This window comes from Pristiophorus japonicus, chromosome 4 (assembly GCF_044704955.1).
Source record: "Pristiophorus japonicus isolate sPriJap1 chromosome 4, sPriJap1.hap1, whole genome shotgun sequence".
In the NCBI taxonomy this organism is placed as follows: domain Eukaryota; kingdom Metazoa; phylum Chordata; class Chondrichthyes; family Pristiophoridae; genus Pristiophorus; species Pristiophorus japonicus.
The window spans coordinates 160,949,604-160,965,766 of NC_091980.1; the positions used below are offsets into that span (position 1 = coordinate 160,949,604).

Here is a 16,163-nt window from a genome sequence, read left to right on the forward strand (position 1 = left end):
ATTAGCACGCCACTGACCAACTTCCTGACCAAAACCACCTGGAAGTTGATGGGAAACGGTGGAAAGCTGGCTGGCCCAGAATACAACCATGGATTGCCTACTCTTCCAGATTGTCCGGGATTCTCCTGGATTGGAGCATGAATCTCCCAGGCACTGCTGCTAGCAGCCCGAGAGAAGCCTTTTAAATTTCTCGCTGCAGTTCTGTGATAACACGGCCTGCCACTGCAGAGAATAGCCAGGGTGAGATTAACTAGAAACAGGACTCTGGGGCAGGAAGGAAGAGAGAAACGGAGCGGGGAAAGGTGTGGGGTTGGGCTTGAAGAGGGTGAACAGGGACTAAGGAGCAGGGGATTGGTGCTTGTGGGTGGGGGGTGGTTGCGGTGAGAAAAGTGGATGACTGTGTGGGGAATGGGGTGGTGGGGCGGTGTTAATGAATTGTGGCTTGGGTAGTGGGAGAGAGTGACAGCGGACTACGGGGTCAGTAGAGAGTGAGACAGGAGACTGTTGGTCAGGGGATGGGGGTTCACAGGGGAGAAAGAGCAAGTCTGGGGCATGGGGGTTGGCGGGATTGGAGTTTGTGTCTGGAAGTGAGGGAGACTGGGGGGGTGGGGGAGATTGGGGCTTAGGTGGGTAGGAGAGGGAGACTGGGGAGTGCTGAGGACTCCTGCTCCACCTGATCCCACAAAGGAAAATGTAAAACTTAACCTGGAAAGGCCTCTTTGGTCTTCAGACCTATTTGTGGCTGCTGCAGTCTCAACACTCTCTTTGGGTTAAGATGGTGTTGGGATCCTGTTGACATAATAGGATCCCAATTTACATACACATGAGGTGCCTCATATGCCTGAAAAATAAGCATTTTAAAATCTGAATAAAGCGGGTATTTCATTGCTCTATTTTAACTGCCTCTGCCGCCGCCCCCCCCCCTCCCCACTCCCCCGGACCAGGAAACCAGGAGGAGGAGTTAACATTTCCCCCAATTACTTCAGTCTTTTCAATGTTAGAGGAAATTTAGGCAATTCCATGACTATTTTAGTCAGGCAGTCTGACAGCCAGGAGGTGGTTGTGGGATATGTTGGAAAATTGCACTGGGTACTGGTGGGTAGAAGAAGGGAGAGAACAATAAACTAGATAACTAGAGCCCAGTTAGTCTAATGTTATTTCTGGCTAAACTCTTAAAATCCATAATCAAAGATCAAACTAGTGTATATGAGATGCATGGGATAATTAAGGACAGCCAGCATGAATTTGTTAAAGGCAGGTTGTATTTGAAAATTTAGTAGAGTTTATAGAAGATAAAGGAAATACAGTAGATGCAGTATATATGATTGGGAGGTATATCTGTGGAGAGAAACAGGGGCGAAATTGCCCCTTTCCTGTTCACACTGGAAATCGGCGGCCAGCCTGCGGAGTACAATGGCCGCCGTCTTTTCATGTATAGGCCGCCATTATCAAAATTCCACTCTTGCGGTATCCCAGCGGAGACTCTCTCCCCTTCCCCCACTGCTCCGATCTGACCTAAGTGCGTCATCAGAGTGCATACCGCCGATGTTTCCCCCCCGCCGGCGAACTTCCGCTGAGAAAATCTTCCTCCCACTGGACGGTGCCAAAACCAGCTTTTTTGAGAGGGTGCAGTGAAGCTGTGGCCCTCTGTAATGGCGGCGTGGCTCCCATTAAAGGAGAGGGCGCACTGCCGCTGCTGACATTTTTTTTTGTCGGCCGACTGCCATTTTGGGCCCCCGTGTTCGGCCGGGCTGCCAACAGGCCCAGTGGACTGAACTTTTAAAATCGCACAGGCTCTCCCTTTTAAGTGAAGGAGGGAGCTGTGATAGCGCAGTGCCGTGATGACTGACAGTGGCGGTCACTATGCCCCCCGCCCCCCTTCCCCAACTTCCGCCTCTCCAGTGTGCTCACCGCTGCATACCTGCCCCCATTATGACCTACATCCGGTCCGCCTGGGGAAAAAATGCCAAAGAGCGGAATTTTGTTCAAGTGGCCACCTCATCCGCAGTGGTAACGAAAACACAAGAGGTGGGGTTGGAGTGCCCTGTTTCCAGCGTTGAGCAATTTCGGCCTCACAGAGTTAACGTTTCAGGTCAATGACCCTTCGACCGAACTCCTGGTCGTGTATCTCAGTTACACACCATTTTTACTGATTTAGGCTACTAGGGAGATTAACCTTGTGAGAAAAATTTAGATGAGGGTATCATGACCTCCATGAATTATTCCTCATTCACTATTTGTCATTGAGTGCAAACTATCTGTGTAAAGGCTGAACTGTGTAATGTGTTTCTTCCCTGTGTTCAGGCGTGCTGATGAGACGGGACGGTATTACACGGAGTGTCTGGTGGAGAGGGTCTTCATTATGGGAGCTGCACGACCTTCTTATGTGACAACACAATGCCCAGGTAAACAAGCTGACCCACCATAATAGTCTTTTGTTCAATTAATGTCCACAAAAATATTCAATTTTCCAATGGTAAATGGAAAAACTATGAATGCTGTAAACTGAAATAAACAACAAAAATGTTAGAAATATACATCAGAGACAGTAATATTTGAAAGACTGGGCAATTATTGAGAGAGTTGGAGGGACACTCACTGGAAGAGAGACCAGGAGAGTTGTTGAGCGACATTTGACCGATTTTTATCTCAGTGACAGAGACCCAGGAAAGTGCAGGTGAGAAAATGGAGAATTAACTTGCACAACTCAACCAGCCTCTTCCGTTTCTGACTGAGCTGGCTAGGAAACAGCGGGCACAGAATGATTCTAAATATTTGCTTCTGGGCAGCTGCATATAAATTTTGCTTTAATTTTCTAAATAAATCTAAAAGGTGAAAAGGAACCGACTGTAGTGATCTGACTTTCTTTTATTCATTCACAGGATGTGGGCATCGCTGGCAAGGCTGGCATTTATTGCCCATTCCTAATTGCCCTTGAGAAGGTGGTGGTGAGCTGCTGCTTTAAACCACTGCAGTCCGTGTGGTGATGCTATGCTCACAATGCTGTTAGATAGGGAGTTCCAGGAATTTGACCCAGCGACAGTGAAGGAACAACAATATATTTCCAAGTCTGGATGGTGTGTGACTTGGAGGGGAACTTGGAGGTGGTGGTGTTCCCATGTGCCTGCTGCCCTTGTTCTTCTGGGTGGTCGAGATCACAGTTTTGGGAGTTGCTTTCGAAGAACCCTTGTCAAGTTGCTACAGTGCATCTTGTAGATGGTATACATGGTACGCCGGTGGTGAAGGGAGTGAATGTTTAAGGTGGTGGATGGGGTGGCAATCAACCCTTGGGGAAGAGTGACCATAATATGGTGGAATTCTGCATTAGGATGGAGAATGAAACAGTTAATTCAGAGACCATGGTCCAGAACTTAAAGAAGGGTAACTTTGAAGGTATGAGGCGTGAATTGGCTAGGATAGATTGGCGAATGATACTGAAGGGGTTGACTGTGGATGGGCAATGGCAGACATTTAGAGACCGCATGGATGAACTACAACAATTGTACATTCCTGTCTGGCGTAAAAATAAAAAAGGGAAGGTGGCTCAACCGTGGCTATCAAGGGAAATCAGGGATAGTATTAAAGCCAAGGAAGTGGCATACAAATTGGCCAGAAATAGCAGCGAACCCGGGGACTGGGAGAAATTTAGAACTCAGCAGAGGAGGACAAAGGGTTTGATTAGGGCAGGGAAAATGGAGTACGAGAAGAAGCTTGCAGGGAACATTAAGACGGATTGCAAAAGTTTCTATAGATATGTAAAGAGAAAAAGGTTAGTAAAGACAAACGTAGGTCCCCTGCAGTCAGAATCAGGGGAAGTCATAACGGGGAACAAAGAAATGGCAGACCAATTGAACAAGTACTTTGGTTCGGTGTTCACTGAGGAGGACACAAATAACCTTCCGGATATAAAAGGGGTCGGAGGGTCTAGTAAGGAGGAGGAACTGAGGGAAATCCTTATTAGTCGGGAAATTGTGTTGGGGAATCTGATGGGATTGAAGGCCGATAAATCCCCAGGGCCTGATGGACTGCATCCCAGAGTACTTAAGGAAGTGGCCTTGGAAATAGTGGATGCATTGACAGTCATTTTCCAACATTCCATTGACTCTGGATCAGTTCCTATGGAGTGGAGGGTAGCCAATGTAACCCCACTTTTTAAAAAAGGAGGGAGAGAGAAAACAGGGAATTATAGACCGGTCAGCCTGACATCGGTAGTGGGTAAAATGATGGAATCAATTATTAAGGATGTCATAGCAGTGCATTTGGAAAGAGGTGATATGATAGGTCCAAGTCAGCATGGATTTGTGAAAGGGAAATCATGCTTGACAAATCTTCTGGAATTTTTTGAGGATGTTTCCAGTAGAGTGGACAAGGGAGAACCAGTTGATGTGGTATATTTGGACTTTCAGAAGGCTTTCGACAAGGTCCCACACAAGAGATTAATGTGCAAAGTTAAAGCACATGGGATTGGGGGTAGTGTGCTGACATGGATTGAGAATTGGTTGTCAGACAGGAAGCAAAGAGTAGGAGTAAATGGGGACTTTTCAGAATGGCAGGCAGTGACTAGTGGGGTACTGCAAGGTTCTGTGCTGGGGCCCCAGCTGTTTACACTGTACGTTAATGATTTAGACGAGGGGATTAAATGTAGTATCTCCAAATTTGCGTATGACACTAAGTTGGGTGGCAGTGTGAGCTGCGAGGAGGATGCTATGAGGCTGCAGAGCGACTTGGATAGGTTAGGTGAGTGGGCAAATTCATGGCAGATGAAGTATAATGTGGATAAATGTGAGGTTATCCACTTTGGTGGTAAAATCAGAGAGACAGACTATTATCTGAATGGTGACAGATTAGGAAAAGGGGAGGTGCAAAGAGACCTGGGTGTCATGGTACATCAGTCATTGAAGGTTGGCATGCAGGTATAGCAGGCGGTTAAGAAAGCAAATGGCATGTTGGCCTTCATAGCGAGGGGATTTGAGTACAGGGGCAGGGAGGTGTTGCTACAGTTGTACAGGGCCTTGTTGAGGCCACACCTGGAGTATTGTGTACAGTTTTGGTCTCCTAACCTGAGGAAGGACATTCTTGCTATTGAGGGAGTGCAGCGAAGGTTCACCAGACTGATTCCCGGGATGGCGGGACTGACCTATCAAGAAAGACTGGATCAACTGGGCTTGTATTCACTGGAGTTCAGAAGAATGAGAGGGGACCTCATAGAAACGTTTAAAATTCTGACGGGGTTAGACAGGTTAGATGCAGGAAGAATGTTCCCAATGTTGGGGAAGTCCAGAACCAGGGGACACAGTCTAAGGATAAGGGGTAAGCCATTTAGGACCGAGATGAGGAGGAATTTCTTCACCCAGAGAGTGGTGAACCTGTGGAATTCTCTACCACAGAAAGTTGTTGAGGCCAGTTCACTAAATATATTCAAAAAGAAGTTAGATGAAGTCCTTACTACTCGGGGAATCAAGGGGTATGGTGAGAAAGCAGGAATGGGGTACTGAAGTTGCATGTTCAGCCATGAACTCATTGAATGGCGGTGCAGGCTAGAAGGGCCGAATGGCCTACTCCTGCACCTATTTTCTATGTTTCTATGTTTCTAAGCGGGCTAAGTGGTCCTTGTGTCGAGCTTCTTGAGTGTTATTGGAGCTGCACTCATCCAGGCAAGCAGATGAGTGCAGCTCCAATAACCCTGTTTCCAGAGATGCAACTTCCAGAAAGAACAGATTTGGCTCACAGAATCTGGGACAAACTACAAGAGCTAGGTGCTGTTTATGATGTAAGCCATTACAATGCACTGTTGAAAGTCTGAGGCTGAACGAGACCGTTCGCAACCTTGGCATCCTATTTGACCTTAAGATGAGCTTCCGACTCCATATCCATATCACCAAGACCACCCACTTCCACCTCCATAAAGTAGCATGACTCTGCCCCTGCCTCGGCCCATCTGCTGCCAAAACCCTCTTCCAGACTCGACTATTACAAAACTCGCCTGCCCAGCCTCCCATTTTCCACCCTCTGTAAACTTCATCTCATCCCAAACTCTGTTGCCTGTATTCTAAGGTGCACTATTCACCCATCACTCCTATGCTTGCTGACCTACATAATATTCCAGTCCAACAACTCAAATTTAAAATTCTCATCCTTGTGTTAAAATCCCTCCATGGCCTTGTGCTACCCCCAGCTCCGTAAACCCCTCCTGTGCTACAACCCTCCGAGAACTCTGCGTTCCTCCAACTCTGGCCTCTTGCGCATACCCGATTTTAATCGCTCCACCATTGATGGCAATTCATTCAGCTGCCTAGGCCATCCCAAAACCTCTCCGCCACTCTCTCCTCCTTTCTCTTCCTTTAAATCGCTCCTTAAAACCTAACACTTTGACCAAGCTTTTGGTCCTAACATCTCCTTATGTGACTCGGTGTCAGGTTTTGTTTGATTTCGGTCCTGTGCAACACCTTGGGAAGTTTTACTACATTAAAGGCACTATATAAATGCAAGTTGTTGTTTTCATTGATGCCTACCGCGCTATCTTTAATGATGTTGCTGATAATTTTGTTCATTTGCCTCTTCAGGTGGACAGGAGAGTCCGATACAGTTCACCTACGATGAGGAAAAGTCCACCTTAAACATCAAAAGCCTACGATTTAACGCAGGGTGTGACTGGATGATGACGCTTCATTACTGAAGGGTGGACATTGAGCGATCTGAGTATACCACTGGACAATGCTCTTCACTTGAACGTCTACCGAGCTAGTTTACTGGGATTGGTGCCCCTTTAGCAGGGAATCCTCCCAAAATTCAATCCAGTCTAGGATATTTTTACGGTCATGTGCCACCTGTTTTCTAACTACTGTGATATGAATTCTGTTGCTGATTTCTTTCCTGTATAAATTCAACCTATAGAATCTTGCTGAGGTACAAATATATATATGTATCTATCTGTGTGGCAACAACATAACTCACAGATTTTTATTAGCAGACCAGTGAGACGCAGATGAAATAGATCAGGAAGGTTGATCCTCAGTCTGTGATGCCAGCCTAGGTAGCAGTGCTCGTACGGTCGAGCGCTGTAAAGTTAGCCAAGGTACCCTCTCCTATCCACTATGCAATGACTCCTGCAGAAATGTGCATGTGTGTGGATGTCAGGTGAGCACAGGATCGGTCTCAGCTGTGCTGCTTTCTTGAGTCGAGAATCCTGTTGGTTCCAGGCCAGCCCTTGAGTGAGGGGCTCGAGGTAACCCTGTGCACCTGGAACTGTGGCCAAGGATGAGTCCACCCCTTAAGGAGAGGAGGGAGCAATGTTGACTCTGTACTCAACCGACAAGACTGTGAAGCCCATTTACTAGAAATGCTCTCCCTTCCATTGGCAGGGGGACAAATGGGACATCTGTGTCAGAGCTGTTAAATGTGCCACACTGGGCACAATGGATGTAAAGCACAGTAGCTGATCGGTGATGTAAACTCATGTGACTATGTGAAAAGATATCTCCCTCAGAGCAGAGTTTGACACAGCTAACTTAAGCTTTTCTGGCAGACCTGAAACGTTAACTGTTTCTCTCTCCTGACCTGCTGAGTATTTCCAGTGTTTTCTGTTTATATAGCTTAAGCTGGGGTCTGTAAATCTGTACTGTTTTGCACTGAGAGATTTAACCCTTTCTGCAGGGTGTGGACTCTTGCATGTCCAGTCAGCACCAGTGTTTAGACCCATTCCATTCAATGTAAGTTACATTGTAAGAATGTTACACCCAGGACAAATGACCCAATCACAGCAGACCCCCCCCCCCCCCCCCACTGCAAATAAGGCACTGTCACTTCAGAGAACGCACAGTGCTAACACTGCAGTTTAGACAATGCACAGTGCTAACACTCTGGAGTTTAGACAATACACATTGCTAACACTCTGGAGTTAAGAGAATACACCGTGCCATCGCTCTGGAGTTTAGAGAATACACAGTGCTAACACTCTGGAGTTTAGAGAATACACAGTGCTAACACTCTGGAGTTTAGAGAATACACAGTGCTAACACTCTGGAGTTTAGAGAATACACAGTGCTAACACTCTGGAGTTTAGAGAATACACAGTGCTAACACTCTGGAGTTTAGAGAATACACAGTGCTAACACTCTGGAGTTTAGAGAATACACCGTGCCATCACTCTGGAGTTTAGAGAATGCACCGTGCTATCACTCTGGAGTTTAGAGAACGCACAGCGCTAACACGCTGGAGTTTAGAGAATACACAGCGCTATCACTCTGGAGTATAGAGAACGCACAGCGCTAACACTGGAGTTTAGAGAACGCACAGCGCTATCACTCTGGAGTATAGAGAATGCACAGTGCTATCACTCTGGAGTTTAAAGAACGCACAGTGCTATCATGCTGGAGTTTAAAGAACGCACAGTGCTAACTGTTGTGTATGGAGAAAGAGTCAGACTGAACACTGTGAGCTCAGAGTAAAGTGTGACCGTAGTCTTTTATTGCAGGTGTCCAGAGTGCCTCTCCAACCTGTGAAGCCTCCTTAAATACCTGTGCTCTGGGATTCCTTGGGAATCCCCCCCCCCCCACAAAATTAATAGTGTAACTATTTACAATGTGAGTCGATCTGCGGCCTTTCTTGCCCTGATTGATCATCTCGGTGTGAAAGCTGGTTTTGTTGAATCATTTGTTGGGCCCTCGCTGGGCTGATCTGCAGTTGGTCTTGCTGGGCTGCCTGGTGTGTTGGGCCCTGCTAGGCTGCTGTGGATGATGGGTTCTGCTTCGTGGTCAACCGTGGTGCCGGTTGCCACTGGTGTGTACGTTGGGGGATCAAAAAAGGTAGGGTCCAAGGTGGGTTCCTCAGGATGGTCCGTGAATCTGAGTTTGATTTGGTCCACGTGTTTCTGGTGAATGAGTCCATTTGAAAGTTTGACCCAAAACACCCTGCTCCCCTCTTTGGCCATGACAGTGCTGGGAAGCCACTTGGGACCTTGTCCATAATTTAATACAAATACAGGATCATTGACTTCAATCTCGCGTGACACATTTGTGCTATCATGGGTATGCACTTTATTGAAGCTGCCTGCTCTCTACCTGTTCATGTAGATCAGGGTGAACTAACGAGAGCCTTGTCTTAAGTGTTCTTTTCAGCAGGTGGGATCCCAGTGAGTGAGTGGGGTCTCGTGCGGTAGCTAAGCAGGACTCGGGATAGGCAAGTCTGCAGTGAGCCTTCAGTTAATCTTTTCAAGCCTTGCTTGATGGTTTGCACTGCTCTCTCTGCCTGACCATTCGACGCTGGTTTAAACGGAGCAGATGTGACATGTTTGATCCCATTACGGGTCATGAATTCTTTGAACTTAGCACTGGTAAAAAATGGCCTGTTGTCGCTCACCAGGATATCGGGTAAGCCGTGAGTAGCAAACATAGCCCGCAGGCTTTCAGTAGTGGCAGCGGATGTGCTAGCCAACATTATCTCCCTTTCAATCCACTTGGAGTACGCGTCTACGACCACAAGGAACATTTTACCCAAGAACGGGCCTGCATAGTCGACGTGTACCCAAGACCACGGTTTGGAGGGCCAAGACCATAAACTTAGCTGCGCCTTCCTGGGTACATTGCTTAACTGCGAGCATGTATTACATCTGTGAACGCAGGACTCTTAAGTCCACATCGATACCGGGCCACCACACGTGGGATCTGGCTATCGCTTTCATCATTACGATGCCTGGGTGGGTACTGTGGAGGTAATTGATGAAGGTGTCTCTGCCCTTCTTGGGGATCACTACTCGATTGTCCCACAGAAGGTAGTCTGCATGTATAGACATTTCATCTTTGCGCCGCTGGAACGGCTTTATCTCTTCCTACATTTCCACTGGGACACTGGACCAGTTCCTGTGAAGCACACCGCTTTTGACTAGAGATAATATGGGGTCCTGGCTGGTCCAGCTTTTGATCTGCCAGGCAGTGACTGGTGATTGCTCACTCTCAAATGCTTCCACAACCATGGCTAGACCTTTAGTACTGTTGCCAAATTAAGTTTATCTCCGGGTTAAGTCATGGCAGGAGAGCTCGGACACGTGTTATGCTCCTCCTGTACTATGTGGGAAGTCAGGGACGCTTCCGGTGTTCCTGACGACTACGTGTGCGGGAAGTGTATCTGCCTGCAGATCCTAACAGACCGCATTGTGGCACTGGAGCTGCGGGTGGATTCACTCTGGAGCATCCACGATGCTGAGAATTACGTGAATAGCACGTTTAGCGAGTTGATCTGACCACAGGAAAAGGGTACACAGCCAGATAGGGAATGGAAGACCAATAGGAAGAGCAGTGCAAGGAAGGTAGTGCAGGGATCCCCTGCGGCCATCCCCCTGCAAAACAGATACACCGCTTTGGGTACTGTTGAGGGGGATGACTCATCAGGGGAGAGCAGCAGCAGCCAAGTCCATGGTACAGTGGGTGACTCTGCTGCACAGGAGAAAGAGTGGGAGAGCGATAATGATAGGGGATTCAATTGTAAGGGGAATAGATAGACGTTTCTGCGGCCGCAACCAAGACTCCAGGATGGTATATTGCCTCCCTGATGCAAGGGTCAAGGAGTCTCGGAGCAGGTGCAGGACATTCTAAAAAGGGAGGGTGAACAGCCAGTTGTCGTGCTACATATAGGTACCAACGATATAGGTAAAAAAAATGGGATGAGGTTCTACGAGACAAATTTAAGGAGCTAGGAGCTAAATTAAAAAGTAGGACCTCAAAAGTAGTAATCTCAGGATTGCTACCAGTGCCATGTGCTAGTCAGAGTAGGAATCGCAGGACAGCTCAGATGAATACATGGCTTGAGCAGTGGTGCAGCAGGGAGGGATTCAAATTCCTGGGACATTGGGACCGGTTCTGGGGGAGGTGGGACCAGTACAAACCGGACAGTCTGCACCTGGGCAGGACCGGAACCAATGTCCTAGGGGGAGTGTTTGCTGGTGCTGTTTGGGAGGAGTTCAACTAATATGGCAGGGGGATGGGAACCTATGCAGGGAGACAAGAGGGAAATAAAATGGAGATAGAGGCAAAAGATAGAAAGGAAAGTAAAAGTGAGGGCAGAGAAAGCCAAGGCATAAAACAAAAAGGGCCTCTTTACAGCAAAATTCTAAAGGGTGAAAGTGTGTTAAAAAGACAAACCTGAAGGCTCTGTGCCTCAATGCGAGGAGTATTCGGAATAAGGTGGGTGAATTAACTGCGCAGATAGCAGTTAATGGATACAATGTGATTGGCATCACGGAGACATGGCTCCAGGGTGACCAAGGCTGGGAACTCAACATCCAAGGGTATTCAGCATTTAGGAAGGACAGACAGAAAGGAAAAGGAGGCGGGGTGGCGTTGCTGGTTAAAGAGGAAATTAATGCAATTGTAAGGAAGGACGGTAGCTTGGATGATGTGGAATTGGTATGGGTAGTGCTACGGAATACCAAAGGGCAGAAAATGCTAGTGGAAGTTGTGTACAGGCCACCAAATAGTAGTAGTGAGGTTGGGGACAGCATCAAACAAGAAATAAGGGATGTGTGTAATAAAGGTACAGCAGTAATCATGGGTGACTTTCAGCTACATATTGATTGGGATAACCTAACTATTAGCAATGAGGTGGAGGAGGATTTCCTGGAGTGTATTAGGGATGGTTTTCAAGACCAATATGTCGAGGAACCAACCAGAGAGCTGGCCATCCTAGACTGGGTGATGTGTAATGAGAAGGGACTACTCAGCAATCTTGTTGTGCAAGCCCCTTGGGGAAGAGTGACCATAATATGATAGAATTCTTTATTAAGATGGAGAGTGACACAGTTAATTCAGAAACTAGGGTCCTGAACTTAAGGAAAGGTAACTGACGGTATGAGCCGCAAATTGGCTAGATTAGACTGGCGAATGATATTTCAAGGGTTGACAGTGGATAGGCAATGGCAAACCTTTAAAGATCATATGCATGAACTTCAACAATTGTACATCCCTGTCTGGAGTAAAAATAAAACGGGGAAGGTGGCTCAACCGTGGCTAACAAGGGAAATTAAGGATAGTGTTAAATCCAAGGAAGAGGCATACAAATTAGCCAGAAAAAGTAGCAAACCGGAGAACTGGGAGAAATTTAGAATTCAGCAGAGGAGGACAAAGGGTTTAATTAAGAGGGGGAAAATAGAGTACGAGAGGAAGCTTGCCGGAAACATAAAAACTGACTGCAAAAGCTTCTATAGATATGTGAAGAGAAAAAGATTAGTGAAGAGAAACGTAGGTCCCTTGCAGTCAGAATCAGGCGAATTTATAATGGGGAACAAAGAAATGGCAGATCAATTGAACAAGTACTTTGGTTCTGTCTTCACAAAGGAAGACACAAATAACTGAGGGTCTAGTGAGAAGGAGGAACTGAAGGATATCCTTATTAGGCGGGAAATTGTATTCGGGAAATTGTTGGGATTGAAGGTCGATAAATCCCCAGGGCCTGATAGTCTGCATCCCAGAGTACTTAACGAAGTGGCCCTAGAAATAGTGGATGCATTGGTGATCATTTTCCAACAGTCTATTGACTCTGGATCAGTTCCTATGGACTGGAGGGTAGCTAATGTAACACCACTTTTTAAGAAAGAAGGGAGAGAGGAAACAGTTAATTATAGACCGGTTAGCCTGACATCAGTAGTGGGGAAAATGTTGGAATCAATCATTAAGGATGAAATAGCAGCACATTTGGAAAGCAGTGATAGGATTGGTCCAAGTCAGCATGGATTTATGAAAGGGAAATCATGCTTGACAAACCTTCTGGAATTTTTTGAGGATGTAACTAGTAGAGTGGACAAGGGAGAACCAGTGGATGTGTATTTGAACTTTCAAAAGGCTTTTGACAAGGTCCCACACAAGAGATTGGTGTGCAAAATCAAAGCACATAGTATTGGGGGTAATGTACTGACGTGGATAGAGAACTGGTTGGCAGACAGGAAGCAGAGAGTCAGGATAAACGGGCCCTTTTCAGAATGGCAGGCAGTGACTAGTGGAGTGCTGCAGGGCTTAGTGCTGGGACCCCAGCTCTTTACAATATATATTAATGATTTAGATGATGGAATTGAGTGTAATAACTCCAAGTTTGCAGATGACACTAAATAAGGTGGCAGTGTGAGCTGTGAGGTGGACGCTAAGAGGCTGCAGGGTGACTTGGACAGGTTAGGCGAGTAGGCAAATACATGGCAGATGCAGTATAAAGTGGATAAATGTGAGGATATTCACTTTGGTGGCAAAAACACAAAGGCAGAATATCTGAATGGCAGCAGATTAGGAAAAGGGGAGGTGCAGCGAGACCTGGGTGTCATGGTTCATAAGTCATTGAAAGTTGGCATGCAGGTACAGCAGGCGGTGAAGAAGGCAAATGGTATGTTGGCCTTCATAGTAAGGGGATTTGAGTATAGTAACATAGAAAATAGGTGCAGGAGTAGGCCATTCGGCCCTTCGAGCCTGCACCGCCATTCAATGAGTTCATGGCTGAACATGCAACTTCAGTACCCCATTCCTGCTTTCTCGCCATATCCCTTGATCCTCCTAGTAGTAAGGACTACATCTAACTCCTTTTTGAATATATTTAGTGAATTGGCCTCAATGACTTTCTGTGGTAGAGAATTCCACAGGTTCACCACTCTCTGGGTGAAGAAGTTTCTCCTCATCTCAGTCCTAAATGGCTTACCCCTTATCCTTAGACTGTGACCCCTGGTTCTGGACTTCCCCAATATTGGGAACATTCTTCCTGCATCTAACCTGTCTAAACCCGTCAGAATTTTTAACATTTCTATGAGATCCCCTCTCATTCTTCTGAACTCCAATGAATACAAGCCCAGTTGATCCAGTCTTTCTTGATATGTTAGTCCCGCCATCCCGGGAATCAGTCTGGTGAACCTTCGCTGCACTCCCTCAATAGCAAGAATGTCCTTCCTCAAGTTAGGAGACCAAAACTGAACACAATACTCCAGGTGTGGCCTCACCAAGGCCCTGTACAACTGTAGTAACATCCCCCTGCCCCGGTACTCAAATTCCCTCGCTATGAAGGCCAACATGCTATTTGCTTTCTTAACCGCCTGCTGTACCTTCAATGACTGATGTACCATGACAACCAGGTCTCGTTGCACCTCCCCTTTTCCTAATCCGTCACCCTTCAGATAATAGTCTGTCTCTCTGTTTTTACTCCAAAGTGGATAACCTCACATTTATCCACATTATACTTCATCTGCCATGCATTTGCCCACTCACCTAACCTATCCAAGTCACTCTGCAGCCTCATAGCATCCTCCTCGCTACTCACACTGCCACCCAACTTAGTGTCATACACAAATTTGGAGATACTACATTTAATCCCCTCGCCTAAATCATTAATGTACAATGTATAGGAACAGGGAAGTCTTACTGCAGTTGTACAGAGCCTTGGTGAACCCCTACCTGGAATATTGTGTTCAGTTTTGGTCTCCTAATCTGAGGAAGGATGTTCTTACTATTGAGGGAGTGCAGCGAAGGCTCACCAGACTGATTCCCGGGATGGCGGGACTGACATATTAAGAAAGACTGGATCAACTGGGCTTGTATTCACTGGAGTTCAGAAGAATGAGAGGGGATCTCATAGAAATGTTAAAAATTCTGACGGGACTGGACAGGTTAGATGCAGGAAGAATGTTTCCAATATTGGGGAAGTCCAGAACCAGGGGTCACAGTCTTAGGATAAGGGGCAGGCCATTTGGGACTGAGATGAGAAACTTCTTCAGTCATAGAGTTGTTAACCTGTGGAATTCCCTGCCGCAGAGAGTTGTTGATGCCAGTTCATTGGATATATTCAAGAGGGAGTTAGATATGGCCCTTCCGGCTAAAGGGATCAAGGTGTATGGAGAGAAAGCAGGAAAGGGGTACTGAAGGAATGATCAGCCATGATCTTATTGAATGGCGGTGCAGGCTCAATTGCCTCCGTTTTCGTATTGGTGGGCCTGATGCTATCCGTTGCAATCCTCCTTCCCAAGAATTCCACTTCAGGCACCAGGAAAACGCTCTTCGAGCGTTTTAACCTGAGCGCCACATGGTTGAGTCGACTAAGAACCTCCAGGTTCTGCAGGTGCTCGACTGTGTTCCGGCCTGTGACCAAGATGTCATCCTGGAAGACCACAGTGTGCGGGACCAACTTCAGTAAACTTTCCATATTTCTCTGGAATATCGCCACCGCTGATCGGATTCCAAACCAGCATCTGTTATAAACAAAAAGACCTTTGTACGTGTTGATACAGGTGAGGGCCTTCGATGATTCCTCCAGTTCCTGCGTCATGTAGGCTGAAGTTAGATCCAGCTTCGTTAACGTCTTTCCTCCCACCAACATTGCAAAGAAGTCATCGTCCTTTGATAGTGGGTATTGGTCCTGCAGGGAGAAACGATTGATAGTTACTTTGTAATTGCCACAGATCTGGACTGTGCTGTCTCCCTTGAGGACTGAGATGATAGGACTGGCCCACTCTTTGAATTCGATCGGTGAAATAATGCCATCTCTTTGCAGCCAGTCTAGCTTAATCTCTCCCCTTTCTCTCATCATGTACGGTGCCGCTCTCGCCTTGTGATGGATGGGTCGTGCCCCCGGAATTAGGTGGATCTGCACTTTTGCTCCTTGGAATTTCACGATGCCTGGTTCGATCAGCGAAGGAAATTTGTTTAAGACCTGTGCACACGAAGTGTCGTCAGTGGGCGATAGCGCTCGGACATCGTCCCAGTTCCAGCGTATCTTTCCCAGCCAGCTCCTGCTGAGCAGCATGGGACCATCGCCCGGTAGCACCCAGAGTGGTAACTTGTGCACTGCTCCATTGTAGGAGACCTTTACAGTAGCACTGCTGATTACAGTTATTTTGTGTAAGTTCTTAGTTTTGTGCGAATTGGAGTTAAGACTGGCCTTGAGGCCCTTTCAGAAGTCTTTTTGCCCATGATGGACTGGCTTGCGCCTGTATCCAGCTCCATTGATATCTGGAGTCCATTTAGTTCAACATTCAGCATTATCGGGGGACAATTCGTAGTGAATATGTGCACCCCATGTATCTCTGCTTCCTTGATCTGAGGCTCTGGTTCGTTATATCCTCCGTGGATCTGTCCTCCTCTGCAACATGGTGGTTTGCAGGTTTAGCATTCTTTGCAGCTCGCCTGCACTCTCGTTGGAGGTCTCCC

At 46.9% G+C, this 16,163-nt stretch overlaps 1 protein-coding gene across 6 annotated transcripts in view; it reads left to right on the plus strand.

The window, feature by feature from the left end:
- The window catches only part of LOC139263142 (neutral alpha-glucosidase C-like), a 237,431-nt gene extending 230,531 nt beyond the window's left edge, over positions 1–6,900 (plus strand). For all 6 annotated transcript variants that reach the window (XM_070878753.1, XM_070878757.1, XM_070878755.1 and 3 more), the window contains 2 exons: positions 2,305–2,405; positions 6,564–6,900. In XM_070878753.1, coding sequence (XP_070734854.1) covers positions 2,305–2,405; positions 6,564–6,676 — 214 coding nt within the window. In that variant the 3' untranslated portion in view covers positions 6,677–6,900. The remainder of the gene's footprint in view (positions 1–2,304; positions 2,406–6,563) is intronic.
- Positions 6,901–16,163: the final 9,263 nt, after the last annotated feature.